Source organism: Coenobita brevimanus, chromosome 72, assembly GCF_032717465.1.
Source record: "Coenobita brevimanus isolate Jiangsu-jjx chromosome 72, ASM3271746v2, whole genome shotgun sequence".
In the NCBI taxonomy this organism is placed as follows: Eukaryota; Metazoa; Arthropoda; class Malacostraca; order Decapoda; family Coenobitidae; genus Coenobita; species Coenobita brevimanus.
The window spans coordinates 4,727,057-4,741,414 of record NC_137025.1 but is presented as its reverse complement, the minus strand read 5'-3'; the positions used below and the strand labels follow the sequence as shown (position 1 = coordinate 4,741,414).

General features: G+C 41.7%; 1 protein-coding gene across 2 annotated transcripts in view; it reads right to left on the bottom strand.

Moving 5' to 3' along the window:
• Nucleotides 1–14,358, bottom strand: part of SdhA (succinate dehydrogenase, subunit A (flavoprotein)) — a 34,383-nt gene that overhangs the window by 3,610 nt on the left and 16,415 nt on the right. For both annotated transcript variants that reach the window (XR_013898667.1, XM_080278049.1), the window contains exons 7-12: nt 12,951–13,108; nt 11,713–11,918; nt 2,885–3,043; nt 1,204–1,401; nt 676–867; nt 187–330 (exon numbers count right to left, since the gene is read on the bottom strand). Coding sequence is in view for 1 of the 2 variants with exons in the window: in XM_080278049.1 (XP_080134175.1) it covers nt 187–330; nt 676–867; nt 1,204–1,401; nt 2,885–3,043; nt 11,713–11,918; nt 12,951–13,108 (1,057 nt within the window). In the remaining variant the exon portion in view is untranslated. The remainder of the gene's footprint in view (nt 1–186; nt 331–675; nt 868–1,203; nt 1,402–2,884; nt 3,044–11,712; nt 11,919–12,950; nt 13,109–14,358) is intronic.

Sequence of the window (14,358 nt, the reverse complement as noted above, 5' to 3'; positions counted from 1 at the left end):
CCTAAGAGTTGCATGTAATTTCATTCAGCCATTTTTCCATACTGTTGCTAACAAACAAACAACCAAAAACAATATCTTGCCGGTCTAGCCCTGTGACTTCTGTGCTTCTAATGAAGCAATAAAGGATTGGAGGATGGACTGACAGGTAGAGACTTATTCATATTTTCTATTCTGGGATGTACCAACCTTGAAGTCTTCACGAGCATGGGCACCTCTGGATTCCTTGCGGGCCTCAGCAGATACAATAGTCTGAACTGCATTGGCCATAAGGTTCTGCAGCTCCAGGGTTTCAACCAGGTCAGTGTTCCATACCATTCCTCTATCAGACAGCTGTGGGAGAAGTAGTGGCTAGCTGCTGTCATGAGAAGCAACAGAAAAACCAAAACAGAAAAAAATGCGGAAGGTTAAGAACAGGGAGAAAAAGGGCACTTTCTTGCCAGGTATATGGTGGAAAATAAGTAACTGGATGGAATAATGAAGTTGTGAGTGCAGCAATTATGAACCAATGGGTCTTGCTGACACATGGTCTTTCCATTCTACTGTCAACATCCCAAAATGCCTCAATATACCACTCTGCTGTGCTGTCATTTTTTTTTTTTACTCTAAATTGCAGTGTACATTCTAAAAATGCAAAACAAGCAAACTTTCAAATGACATAAGACATAATCCCCAAACCTTTATGTCGTCCATTTTAGCCCATAGTGAAGCCATCTTGTCGCAGCCCTCCTTGAGCACATCACCGGTCCTGAACACGGCTGCGTGGGTCTGCATGGTCTTCTGCATGTTGAGGCGGATTTCAGCTGTGCTGACATTACCTTTGGCAAACCTAAGCTTGTCGATATTGGCCACGGAGGCCTCTCCTGCATTCTGTGGACAAGGTGGAGGATTAATTTGTACTATCAGTGGGTACTGTCAGGAACAGTTCACACTCATGGTTTCATTAATACTTAGTCAACACACACACAAAAATTGCGATTCCTTCAGTGCCTTACATTTTAAGGAGGGCAGAACTTTGAGGTACTCTACAGTATTGTATGCCATCTTTCAAGACTTATTAAAATAACAACCAAATTTTTGACTGGGTTAGCATCATTAGCAATAAACTCTAACAATCTCCTCCATGTAAACCCTTTTTTTGGCCACATCTGGCTAAAAAGCCCTGACCCACTTGGCACTGCATCTTTAAAAAGTAAAAAAACTCACAGGAGAAAGCTCGCCAATAGCATCCCCTGGCTTGTTCTCAGCAGCGATGGCATGAGCGCATGCACGGCCAAACACCACCAGGTCAAGGAGAGAGTTGGCACCTAGTCGATTGGCCCCGTGGACTGAGGCACATCCAGCTTCTCCTGCTGCATACAAGCCTGGAACAACCTTGTCTTCCACACCGTCACATGTGATCACCTGATGACAAACATCATCATTATTCCCTCCTAAAGATGGGGTGTGGTCAAATCCAAAAACAAGGTACATTTAAAGACTATAGAAGTGGGTGAACTATCAACTGCATGACCTGTAAAATGAGCCATACAATTATTCAGACCCTGGAATCAAGGCTTCTTATTACATGCCTAACAAGTTGTACATATTTTTAAAGGTTTTTCTTTATATATGCAGTCCACATACAACTGCAAGATATCATTTCATTAACTATCAAGCTGAAAAAGGGATTACTAAGGCCTTGTCATGTGCTTCCCTGTACATACTTCATCCAGCCAAATAGATCCCTCATCCATTTCAAATAAAAATCAAACAGCCCTGAATGGTCTTCTGAAGTCTTGGGTTCAAAGACTACACTAACACTGTCTTGAGCATAAAGGGGTAGCTAAGTGACCATCCTACGTCACTACTGGCATCCAAAACCCTCCAGCCACTTCTCAGGACCTGGACTCAGAATAAACCATCTATTCTGCCAATTCACCTTTCAGTTAGTATCCCCTTATCTTTATGTCCTGTTCCCACCATATCCTGTTATTTCTATTAATCCATACCTCTTTATACAGTATCTATCTTTTAAGGTCATTTTCCAATTCCTTTTATATTCATTTCATCATCTTGTGTTGCTCCATTAGGATCGTACAAGCCCAGGGCTAGGCAAATTGGTCCTGACATTTAAGATGAGTGTGGCCAGCCTCACTCATCCCTGAGTGGCATTAAGTGAGCAACAAACTGCAACCACCCCTTGGATATATACCTGCACTGGCTCAATCTTACTAGAGCACCTTAATTACCCACTAAACCACCAGGCACCATAATTTGGTTATATGGTTACCACCAAGCATAGTAAATGGTTTCCTGGTATACAGGAAACCACTTGGCTTGTCACTTAGTGCACAGTCACCCACAGACAGATGGAAAGAAAGACAAGAGGAAGGAAGGAAGAGAAGAAAGGGCAAACACCTAGAGAAGAACTACACTGAGTGAGTGGATAGTGAGCGTCCCCACCTACCGCAAACACCACTTTTTTCCCATCCAAAATGATCAAACATGGGATGTGGCAGTAATATGATGCAAGTGGTGATTATTCATTAATTACCTCCACCAAGGAGGTTGTTTTATCTTGAGTTTGTTTGTCTGTCTGTCTGGGTGCTGTTGAAATGAATGTTTTCACTTACGTTGTTTCAGATTCAATTATCTGTTTGTAATGAAATAAAAAATGATGGTTATTTGTGCTAGTAACTTCTCAACCAAGAACCAGAAGCACATGAACCACTTAAATACTGTCTTACTTTAGAAAAATTTTGTTGTCATGCACCTCCTACATTTGTGATGAGTGCCTTCTGTTCTCAGTACTGGTATCTTCTTTAAGAAAGTGGACCATTTCAGTCAGTCTAAATATTACCCTTTATTCTCTCCTAAGCCAACTCCTACTTTGTCTGAGACTGACCTGTCCCTTGTAGTTTGTGGGAACACCACCCATGTTGTAATGTACAGTGGGCAGGACAGGGATGGGCTCTCGGGTCACATCCACACCAGCAAAGATCATTGCTGTCTCTGATATGCCTGGCAGCCTCTGGGCCAGCTGCTCTTGTGGTAGATGGTGAAGCTGAGAAAAAAATACAAAGTAAATAAAATATAATAATAAACTGCATTTATAATATTCTTACATCTGTAAGACATCACTGCCCATGCTAAATTTCCCACATACACATTTGATGCATGGGGGGGGGGGGATACCCAATGTATGGATGGACAAGGGACCCACGACGACATAGAACAACATGGTAGTGGGATGAAGGTGCAGAAGTCACAGTTAAGGAGAAGACTTTTCCACGAATGGCAAAGAGGCGGAACAGAAAGGAATAATTGGCTGCCAACATAGGGCCAGAAAGGAGGTTTACAGGGCAAAATTTGTCTAAGGGACTTTACTGGATAGCCTTAATATTACTGAAAGGAAAAGTGTGGTATCTAAGGTGGCAAAACAGATGATGAGAAAACAAGGATATCATAGGTAAGCAGTGTGTGAGAATGATGAAGAAGCAGTAGTGGACAGTGATGATACTATAGAGATGTTTGGAGAAAGCATTATAACCAGATGATGAATGAGGAGTTTGACTGGATCAGGGAAGGGTTTGAGTCAGTGATGGATCCAGTGTTTGGCCCTTGGCCTTTGACTGATGCTGCTCCTGTGGATATGGCAATTGGCAGGATGCAGTTAGGGAAGGCAGTATGTGTGTGCCTGGGTTGACTGCTGAAATGGTGAAGGCCTCAGGAGATATAGGTGTAGGTTTAGTTACTGATTTGATAAATCTGATTATATATGAATGTGTTCCAGATGACTGGATGAAGACTCTACTGAGTACAAGGGGAAGAGTGAAGACATGGAAAGAGAAATTATAAAGGCATATAATCTTTTGGACCAGATAATGAAGGTAATGGGGAAAGTCCTGGGGGGTATAATATGGGAAAGTGTGAATAGCGATGAGATGCAGTTTCGGTTTATGGCAGGCAAAGGAACCACTCATGCAATATTCATTGTCTGACAGCTTCAGGAAAAATATATAGGAAGAAGAGGGACCTGCACTTTGTTTTTGCTGATTTTGGGACGGCATTTGACAGAGTTCCTAGGGAAGCGGTGAAGTGGGCAATGTGAAAGCTTCAGATCGAGAAGTGGATGGTTAATGTGGTTAAGGCAATGTTCGAGGGTGCTCACACCCAAGTGAGAGTGAATGGAGATTTGAGTAATGAGTTTTTCATTAATGATGGTGTGCATCAGGGGTCAGTCTTGAACCCCTTTTAGTTTAACATGGTGCTTGAAGCTCATTCACGTGACTTCAGAAACAGACTCCCACGGGAGATGTTGTATGCTGATGACTTGCTGTTACTTGCAGAGCATGAGAGGGAGGCAATGGAAATATTTAGGAAGTAAAGAGATGAAATAGGGTACAATGGTTTGAGAGTAAATGGAGATAAAACAGAAGTGATGGTATCTAGGGATGGTGGCAGTACTTTCAATGCAGAGGGGGGGTGGCCAACAGCAGTTTGCCAGAAGGATGTGGGATGTAACTCCATCTTGTGCAATGTTTGTGTTGAGTGGGTGCATAATATATGTGGTGGTATTGAAGCAGGCTGCTAAATAATGCTGATTCAGGTGTGTGGTGTCAGGAATGGCATATAGAGATTTGAGGGGCATGAAAAGGATTGTTCTTGCCGGAGAGTCTCTTCAGTATATGGAGGAGCTTTGTTATCTGTGGGACATGTTATGTGATAGAGGTGGGGCTGGAGCTCTATGGCTAGGGTAAGGAGTGGGTGGAAGAAGTTCAGGGAGCTGCTGTCTCTCCTGACACCGAGAGGGCTTTTCCTCCACGCTATGGGGTTATAATACAAAGCATGTGTCGTGTAAGTGCTGTTGAGTACTGAGACCTGGACAGAAAAGGATTCATAAGCTCAAATGTACAGAGATGATAATGACTAGACAGATGTGTAGTGAGTCTTTGAATGAGAGGCATGGGGGGGCTTAGGATTAAGACTGATGAGCTGAGAGGAAGAATGGGACCTGAATGTCTTAGTGCTGAGATGAGGAGGGGCAGATTGAGATGGTCTGGGGATACTGAGAGGATGGAAGATGACAACTGGGTGCAGAAGGTGTGAGATGTGAAAGCTGAGGGTAGGGCTGGAAAAAAAAAAAAAAAAAAAAAACCTGGGCCAAGGTCATTGAGTATGATCTTAGGGATAAGGGATTGAATAGGGACGCTGTCACAGATCGAGCAGTGGTGGAAGCCACCATTAGGTGACCAAGGCTGACACATGCAAGCATACTGCAGCCTTTATAAATGAAAGAAAACAAAACACTGGACACATCATGTCTCCAGCCTCCATGTAAAACATTCTTCCTCTTCTGTGTCACAGGATGTAGCCCTAGCCAAAAAACTTATGGTGTGATACATATTACAAATTGGGTGAATAAAAAAAATACTGGTCCTATTAAAATAAAAAAACGGTTCAGCCATAACCCCTTCACTCTTATGACTATTTTATTCATGGTACCTCAAGATGATTTTACTGAACTTACATAAGGCCACCCTGAATGAAATGGCTAATGAAGGATGACCCTAATTCAATCAGTTAGAAGTCTAACCTACTGGAAACACGAATAAAATTTTCAGGACAACAAAATAAACATCTCTGAAGTGTGGGGAGGCTCACCACATACATTCTTCTTAACCGGGTGGAACCAGAGGATTTTCATCAACGCCCCTCCTATTCTTGACTACCTCCAGCCTCTTTTTTTCTTTCTTCTGCAAGGATGCATTTTTATTTCCCAGCTATCACTAGTTCAAAGGACACTGATCTCCTGAACTGTCTACTTGCATTTCTTCATGATGATGATGGGCACCCAGCACCTGTCTGGCAGCACATTCTCACCCATCTTTCATGCAAGAACTACTAATACTTTCAGTCATTCTGTATGCAAGAATAACTTACAGGCATCCGACTTTTGGTTCTTTCTTTTTTTATATTAAAAAGAAATCTTCGGCTGAATGTATACAGCTTCCTGCCATTGCTGGACATGTAAGGCAATTACTGTATTATATTATTTATATATACAGTGTCCAATGCATGTTCTGGTCCAACCCAGTCAATCAAATTTATGGGTTTCATCTCTCCATCTTATTTTCTACTTACCTCTTCCTCTAACTGAATCTCTGGGTCACCACTGTGTTAATCTATAGTAGTTGTCCACCAGCTATCTACAGGTATACCTTAATATACGATACCCCTAGATGCGATACCCCCGCTTAATGATGAGGGTAGAAATACCACCATACCCCACCTAACGATGGCCGATCCCCGGTTTAACGATGGGTTTTGATTTTTTTAAAAACAATTTTGATCCATCCATCCAACATCCAATTCTACATTGCCCCATGAGAAGTGTAGAAGCCCGGGGCTAGGCAATTTGGTCCTGACATTTAAGATGAGACTAAAATTGTGTGTTTAGGTTGATTTATAAACTGTTTTTAAACTTAGATTAATGTGTTTTAGCTACAGGTGGGATGAACATTAAACATCATCATTTTGCGGTGTATCAAGCCTGATTTTTTCCAGACCTATATTTGACGATTTTAAGATTTTATTTGCTGGTTTTAGTGAGCAATTATTTACAGGTGTTAGGCACAGGTTAGCTTCTTTTACAGCTGTTAAGCCATTTAGATTGGCTTCAAACCTGTTTTTGGACTCATTTGAGTGGGTTTAGGACTTGGTTGGAGGGAAACACATGGCTCAAAAACGCATCCCTATACTTTACACGTTAAATCTACCCTAAGATACGATACCCAGCCTAATGATGGGTTTTTACTTGACCAACTGCATCGTTAAACTGGGGTATACCTGTATTTAAGACAAAACACGGCCTGCCCATCATTTCTGCTTTTCAACTGTAATTATCACCATTTACTACTGCATGATCCCCCTGTTTCTTAACTACGATTAACATCTCTCCCACTAAGGGGCACGCGAGGCTGATCACCCTTGCCTTGACTACTGGGATTGATTAGCCCTGGGCTCTTATGTTCCTGATGGGGTAAGAGGGGACTGGAGGATGGATGAATGGATGAATTAGCATATTTTACTTATGTACAGTAAAATCTCGATAAGTCAACCCTGCAGAAGACTGATTTCTGTTAAGTCGACCCTGACTGAAGTGTGAAGTAGTGTTTATTCATACTGTAGGGTTACATTTTAGTTCATGATATTCTAAGTGTTACATTTTAGTATAACTGATTGTAATGTGACGATAATAAGTGCTGAACTTTAACCCCTTAAGTCCTAATCGTATCAACTGATGCAATTTGAGTTTTATGCCAAAATGCCTAATTGCATCAATTGAGCAGGGCCTGTAAAAAACTGGAGCGCTTGCTCCACCCCGCTTATGACGTACATGGCTTCAGGCCAATAAAAGCTCGTCCCTGATGTGGCATGAGAGGGGATCGGACCGACCAGGGCGGTGGGGGGGCTCCCCCCCCCTTGACCGCTTCCATGCCACCCTCTACTCCACTCCCTCACTCCCTCCTTGTCCCCCATCACTCTCCCACCCCTCCACACACCTGCATCTCTCCTCTCACCACCACCTGCGTCCCTTCCCACCCTCTCTTGCCCCTCCTCCCTCCCTACTAGCCTCGTCTCCCCCCCAAACCCCACCCCATCCCTCCCTCCTTGTCCCTCACTACCCTTCCAACCCCCTACAGACCCCCAAGAGTTATCAGGCCTGATGTACGTACCTGTTTCATATTATTTCTACTTTTTCCCAAATTTACATATAATTACACCTCACTCTGTTCATTTCTTACGTCGTACCTACCAGTTTCTGTACGTACGTAGTTAGAGAATGCTATATGTTGTACTGCATACGACATCTTTTTATTTCATTTTTTCATTCTCCTTACCTGCCCAGATTAGAACCGCTGATTAGTCTCTGTCACCGATGTGGTAAGTGTAATGATAAGTGTGATAAATAAGTGCAATGATAAGTTATGACTGTAAAAGGAGATATTGGAAACAAATTATTGTTTTTTTTTTTCTCTCTCGCTTTCAAATGCAGGCATGTACAGCATTATTCAACTTTATTTTGATGTCCTTGATGGTTATAAACATTTATATATGTCTGTGTTAGTTTTCGAAAGACTATGAGGCCTTGTAAGGCTACTCCCCGCACCTGTTTCATCTCCCCACACCTAAAAATACACCTGTTTTCATGGCTGGTGTGATAAATTCCACTGAAATGGAGAGTTTCCACAAGAGAATTTGGTTGTTGCCAAAACTGTAATGATAAGTGTGATGAAGTGTGAAGATAATGTGATAACTGTGATGGTAAGTGTGATAAATGTGTAATGATAAGTTAGGACTGTAACAAGAGAAATCGGAAACAAATTATTGTTTTTTTTTTCCTTTCTTATGTATGCATCTATAGCATTATTCAACTTTATTTTGATGTCCTTGATGGTTATAAACACTTATATGTGTCTGTGTTAGTTTTGGAATGATTATGAGGCCTTGTAGGGCTACTCCCCACACCTGTTTTATCTCCCCACACCTACATACATACCTGTTTTTATGGCTGGTATGACAAATTCCATTGAAATGGAGGGTTTCCAGAGGAGAATTTGGTTGTTGCCAAAATTTTTCTCCCCAAGTACCATCAGGGCCTTGTAGACCTACTCCCCCCACTAGTTATCTCCCCACACCAACATACACACCTGTTTTCATGGTAGATGTTACAGAACACATTGAAGTGCTTTCTTTTCATGTGAAAATCCAGTTACTTCCAACCCCCATACCTACAGGCCTACTCTCCACAGTCTAGTAATCTCCCCACACCTACATACACCTGTTTTCATGGTTGGTGTGACAAAACAATTTGAAATAACCTGTTTCAATAAGAAAAATATGTAGTTATCAAAATTTTCATGTTTTCGATTGTTTTTGAGGGATAACTATCATAAACTATTTTTTTAACTTTGACGTGCGATTGTGCGGTAACCATTAGGCCTCGGGGGTACGGATTATGTTGTCAGGTGTGTAAATTCTTCCTCTTTAGCCAAACATGATCAATTTACCCCTGGTGAAAACTGCCAAAACACTCCTGAATTGCAGTTGTGGGAGGTACCCTGCCTGAAACAATTGCGGTCTTTAGGGGATAAGTAATTAAGTGATTGCTGCACCCCTCCACCTATGCAACCTCCTATCCTATGACATGCACAGAATTGTTTTTATTGTTTAGGTGTGGGGCTCACCATCCACTCACTCAATGTAGTGCTGCTTTGGGTGTCTGCCCTTTCCTCTCTGCCTTCCTTCCTCTTCTGTCTATCTTTCATTTATTCTCTCCTTTCTGCCTACAGGTGACTTTATACTCCCTCTTCTGTCTTTTTTTCCTTCATTCTTTTCTCTTCCTTCTAACTATGGGTGGCTCTACATTGAGTGACATGCCAAATGGTTTCCTGTACACCAGGAAACCATTTACTATGCTGCATGGTAACCATATACCGTGACCAATTATGGCGCGTGATGGAAAGAGCATTTTGAGACAGTTCTTAATAGACCAATACCACCAGAAGAGGATATACCGTCTGCTCAGGAAGATTTAAATATAGAAACAGGAGAGTTGAGGCTTGCAGAAGTGGAGAAAGCAGTAAAACAGTTAAAGAATAACGAGGCACCAGGGGAGGATGGTTTATTTCCGGAAATGTTTAAAGTGGAGGGGGATAGATTAATAATGATCTTGACCAAGCTATTCAATAAGATATGGGTGACGGGGTTACTACCATCAGTTTGGAAGAATGGTGTAATTGTTAAAATTCCGAAGAAGGGAGACCTGAGTGCATGTGGTAATTGGAGGGGAATCTCTTTGTCACCGATAGCTTTGAAAGTTTTCAGTAGAGTGTTGTTAAATAGGTTGGAGCCAGTGGTTGAGGGTATTCTGAGGGATGAACAGGCTGGTTTTAGAAAGGGACGTGGTTGCAATGATCATATCTTTATAGTTAGGCATTTGATGCAGCAAGTTAATGAAATGAGAGTACCATTAAGTCTTTGTTTTGTTGATTTTGAAAAGGCTTTTGATAGTGTTTCGAGAGAGACTATGGGGAAGATCATGAGACATTATGGAATACCAGAGGAGTTTGTGAGGGTCATTATGAACATGCATGGGGACACATTTTGTAAAGTGATGGTTGATGGTTGTCTGAGTGATTCGTTTGAAGTCAAGTCCGGAGTAATTCAAGGTGGTGTTCTATCGCCTTTATTATTTATATTGGTCATTGATTACATTATGAAACGTGTTGGAACAGAAACCGGTGCAGGTATACTTTGGGGAGAGAACAGGAAACTTTTGGATTTAGATTATGCAGATGATATAGTTTTGATTTGTGATGGGCCAGAGGAGATGCAGAGAGTGTTGGACTGTTTGGTGAGTGAAGGTCGCAAGGTGGGTTTGGTTATTAATTGTGGAAAAACTGAAATAATCAATATGAATATGGAAAATGCGCAGGAATGTGTAATTGGAGGTATGGTTGTAAAGCAAGTTGATAGGTTTAAATATTTAGGTACTTATTTAGCCAAGGATGGTTCTTTGAACTTTGAATTCGAGGAAAGGTTAAAGAAGGCTAATCAGGCAATGGGAATGCTTAAAAATATTTGGAATAATAACAATTTTTCTGTTCATACAAAAATCAAACTTTATAAGGTAATGGTTAGGAGTATCTTAATTTATGGACACGAGTCTTGGTACAGCACAGTGACTATGGAAAATAAATTCTTGGTGTTTGAAAATAAAGCACTTAGAAGAATATTAGGAGTTAAGTGGTGGGAAAGGATACCAAATAGTAGAATTAGAGAAATAACGGGAGTGCAGCCGATCGATGAATATGTTAGATTCTCACGATGGAAGTGGCTAGGACATGTGTATAGGAGACAGGGAATAGTACGAGGTACACCAGGGTGGGTGGCACTTGGTAGGAGAGGTAGAGGAAGGCCAAAAGAGACGTGGGTGAGGACAATGAGACGGGAAGCTGGAGATGAGTGTTGGGGAGATCTTGAGGAGTTAGCACAAGATAGGATGTGGTGGTGTGAGTTCATCGAGGCCCTATGCATCCCCGAGGGTGCCACAGGAAATGATTGATTGATTGATTGATGGTTAGTGAGTAATTAAGGCGCTCCAATCGGATTAAGCCGGTGCTGGCTTATATCCATGGGATGATTGGGGTTTATAGATCACGTAATGACACTCAGGGATGAGTGAGGCTGGTCATTCTCACCTTAAATGTCAGGACCAACTTGCCTAGCCCCAGGCTCTTATGCTCCTAATGAGGCAACATGGGGTTGGATGATGGATGGATGGATGGCTTAATTTTATTGCATTATAAATGCTTCTTTAGTTTAGCATTAATAAACAAGTGGTCATACACAATTTGCGACTACTGAGGGAGGTAATATAGTTTTTTTTTTTGCAATTATTTCTGGTTTGTCAGAAAATCTGTTAAGTTAAACTACCCTAGAGCCCCATATAGTTTGACTTATGAAGGGTTTACTGTATGTTCCTAATGCTCCTTAACTGTGATAAGCATCTTTACTTCTGTATATTCCAACTGCTTCTTAATTGTGATCAGCATCTTTCACTTCTACATGTCCCAATCACAATTATTAACATAAACAACAAAAAACTGTGAGATTGTCCTCCCCCTGATTCGAGTAAGAATGTCGGAAAACAAAGTATCAACATACCTGGAGGAACACATGATCCTTCTCTGGTCCACAACCACGACCTTCCCTGATTTCAATGGTCATGGAGCGAGACACAACATCACGGGACGCAAGGTCCTTGGCAACAGGAGCATAACGTTCCATGAAGCGCTCTCCCTCGCTGTTGACCAGGTAGCCTCCCTCACCACGGCAACCCTCAGTCATCAAGCATCCAGCACCATAGATACCTGCAGGTTATAATGTAAGTGTGATTGGGTTTTACCAGATGTGCAGCTGTAGGCATTATTAATGCATCACAGGGATAGGGGAAATAGACATAAATGAGTATATAACCTATGGGAAGGAATCAGCAAGAGGACATCACAAAAACCTGCATAAAAACAAAGGTGATAAAGTCTTAAGGAAATTCAGTTTCCCAAACAAGGCAACTGATCAGTGGAATGCACTAATGAATGAGTGTGCCAAAACTATTAATAAATTCAAGGATTGTATGATAAAAATGGTTTAATACACAGGACAGTAAGAGCTTGACTCATTCCTGTAAAGATTCAATTAGGTAAGAACACAACACCCCCCCATCTGTTGTGAATGTTTGTTTATACCTATGCTTGTAGTCTCTCTCATTCTTTCTTGTAACATGTACTCTTTTAAGTTTTATTTTTTTATGTACCTCATTACAACTATATACTGATTACTGTCAACCTTTAGCTAGACAAGGAGATACTGTACTGTATTGTGTGTGTGTGTGTGTGTGTACTCACGCGAGCGTGCATGTGTGCGTATGTGTGTTCCTAACATATCTCGAAGAGTTGTGGACGAATTTTCACCAAACTTTCACAAAACAGGAACTCTGTGGATGTGCAGAAGCCTATTACTTTTGGTGAGGATTTGATCATAGACAACCGAATGCCAGTTGCCGTATATTTTTTTAATATGAATTGGCTTTTTGCAAAACACGGTGACCGAATTCCATAGGGTTTTGCAAATTTTCTTCAAATTGTTTTGCTAATTTTCTTCAAACTGTGACTTGTACCTTATCCAACACCATATTTTGGAGGGCAATTAGCATTCGGCTCCCAAATGCTTTTGTTTTATTTGGACAGGCACTTACAAGGGGCCTACACATGGTGGAACTGAGCACCCTGGGTGCAGCAGCTGCAGTGTCCACTCAGAACCCAAACGTCCTCATAATATTGACAGGTCTGCTCAGCCAGAAAGACCAGGGTTAAGCAATGGCAATCATTATCCTCATGACTTACCTGTGGGATGGAACTGTACAAACTCCATATCCTGACAAGGCAAACCAGCACGGGTTACCATGGCACTCCCATCTCCAGTGGAAGTGTGGGCTGAGGTGCAAGAGAAGTATGCTCGTCCATATCCACCGGTGGCTAATACTGTGTTCTTGGACCGGAACCTGGGTGTGTGTATCACTTGTCAGTTATATGGAGCCAAACACTGAGCAGTTATGGCAATTTTAATCACTAAGCACATTTCAATCATTGTCATCATCCAGACACTTTGTCCCACTTCGACCCATAAAACAAAACATAACTAGAAAGCGCTCAGAAAGTGCATACCTCCGCCAATGTCCTAAAACAAAATTAAACTAGAAAACGCTCAGATAGTGCAAACCTCTCTCAATGCCACTGCCATTTAAAAGGATCCAGATTCAGATCTGTGGATGCAGATCCACCCCAAAATTTAAACAATTCTTTCTTGGTCCATGACTCACCTTTCTACAAAATTTTATTGAAATTCACAGAGAACCTTTGGAGATATCGTGCAAGATAGTTTGGATTCTGACCTGACACAAAATTTTAAAATTTTTTCCTTGGCCCATGGCCCACCCTTTCACAAAATTTCATCAAAATCCCTTCATAACTTTTTGAGTAACCCTGCTAACAGACAGACAGACTGACAAACAAACCAACTCAAGGTAAAATATAACCTCCTTGCCAGAGGTAATAAATGAATAATCACCACTTGCATCACACTACTGCCACATCCCATGTCTGATCATTTTGGATGGGAGAAAAGTGGTGTTTGTTGTAGGTGGGGGCACTTGCCATCCACTCACTTGATGTAGTGCTGCTTTAGGTGTCTGCCCTTTCCTCTCTTCCTTCCTTCCGCTTCTGTCTGTCTTTCCTTCATTCTTTCCACTTCCTTCTGTCTATGGGTGACTCTACACTGACTGACAAGCCAAATGGTTTCCTGTACACCAGGAAGCCATTTACTATGCTGGATGGTCACCAAATGACCAAATTATGGTGCATGGTGGTTTAGTGAGTAATTAAGGCACTCCAATTGAACTGAGCTGGTAAACGTTTATATCCAAAGGGTGGTTGGGGTTTACTGCTCATGTAATGCCTCTCAGGGATGAGTGAAGCTGGTCACTCTCATCTTAAATGTCAGGACCAACTTGCCTAGCCCTGGGCTCCTACGCTCCTCACGGGACAACACAGGATTGGATGATGGATGGATGAAAAGAGTTATAAGCAAAAAATTAAGGCAACAGCCTTAGATTACTGAGGCAAAGGTGATCATTTCAACTCTCCAGCTATATCTCAGGCTCACAGTTACAGTGGGATTCAAGCAATCTAGCAAGAAGATTCATTGTATGCCTCTCCCACTTAAGCAATCTTTCAAACATTACCATTCCACTAT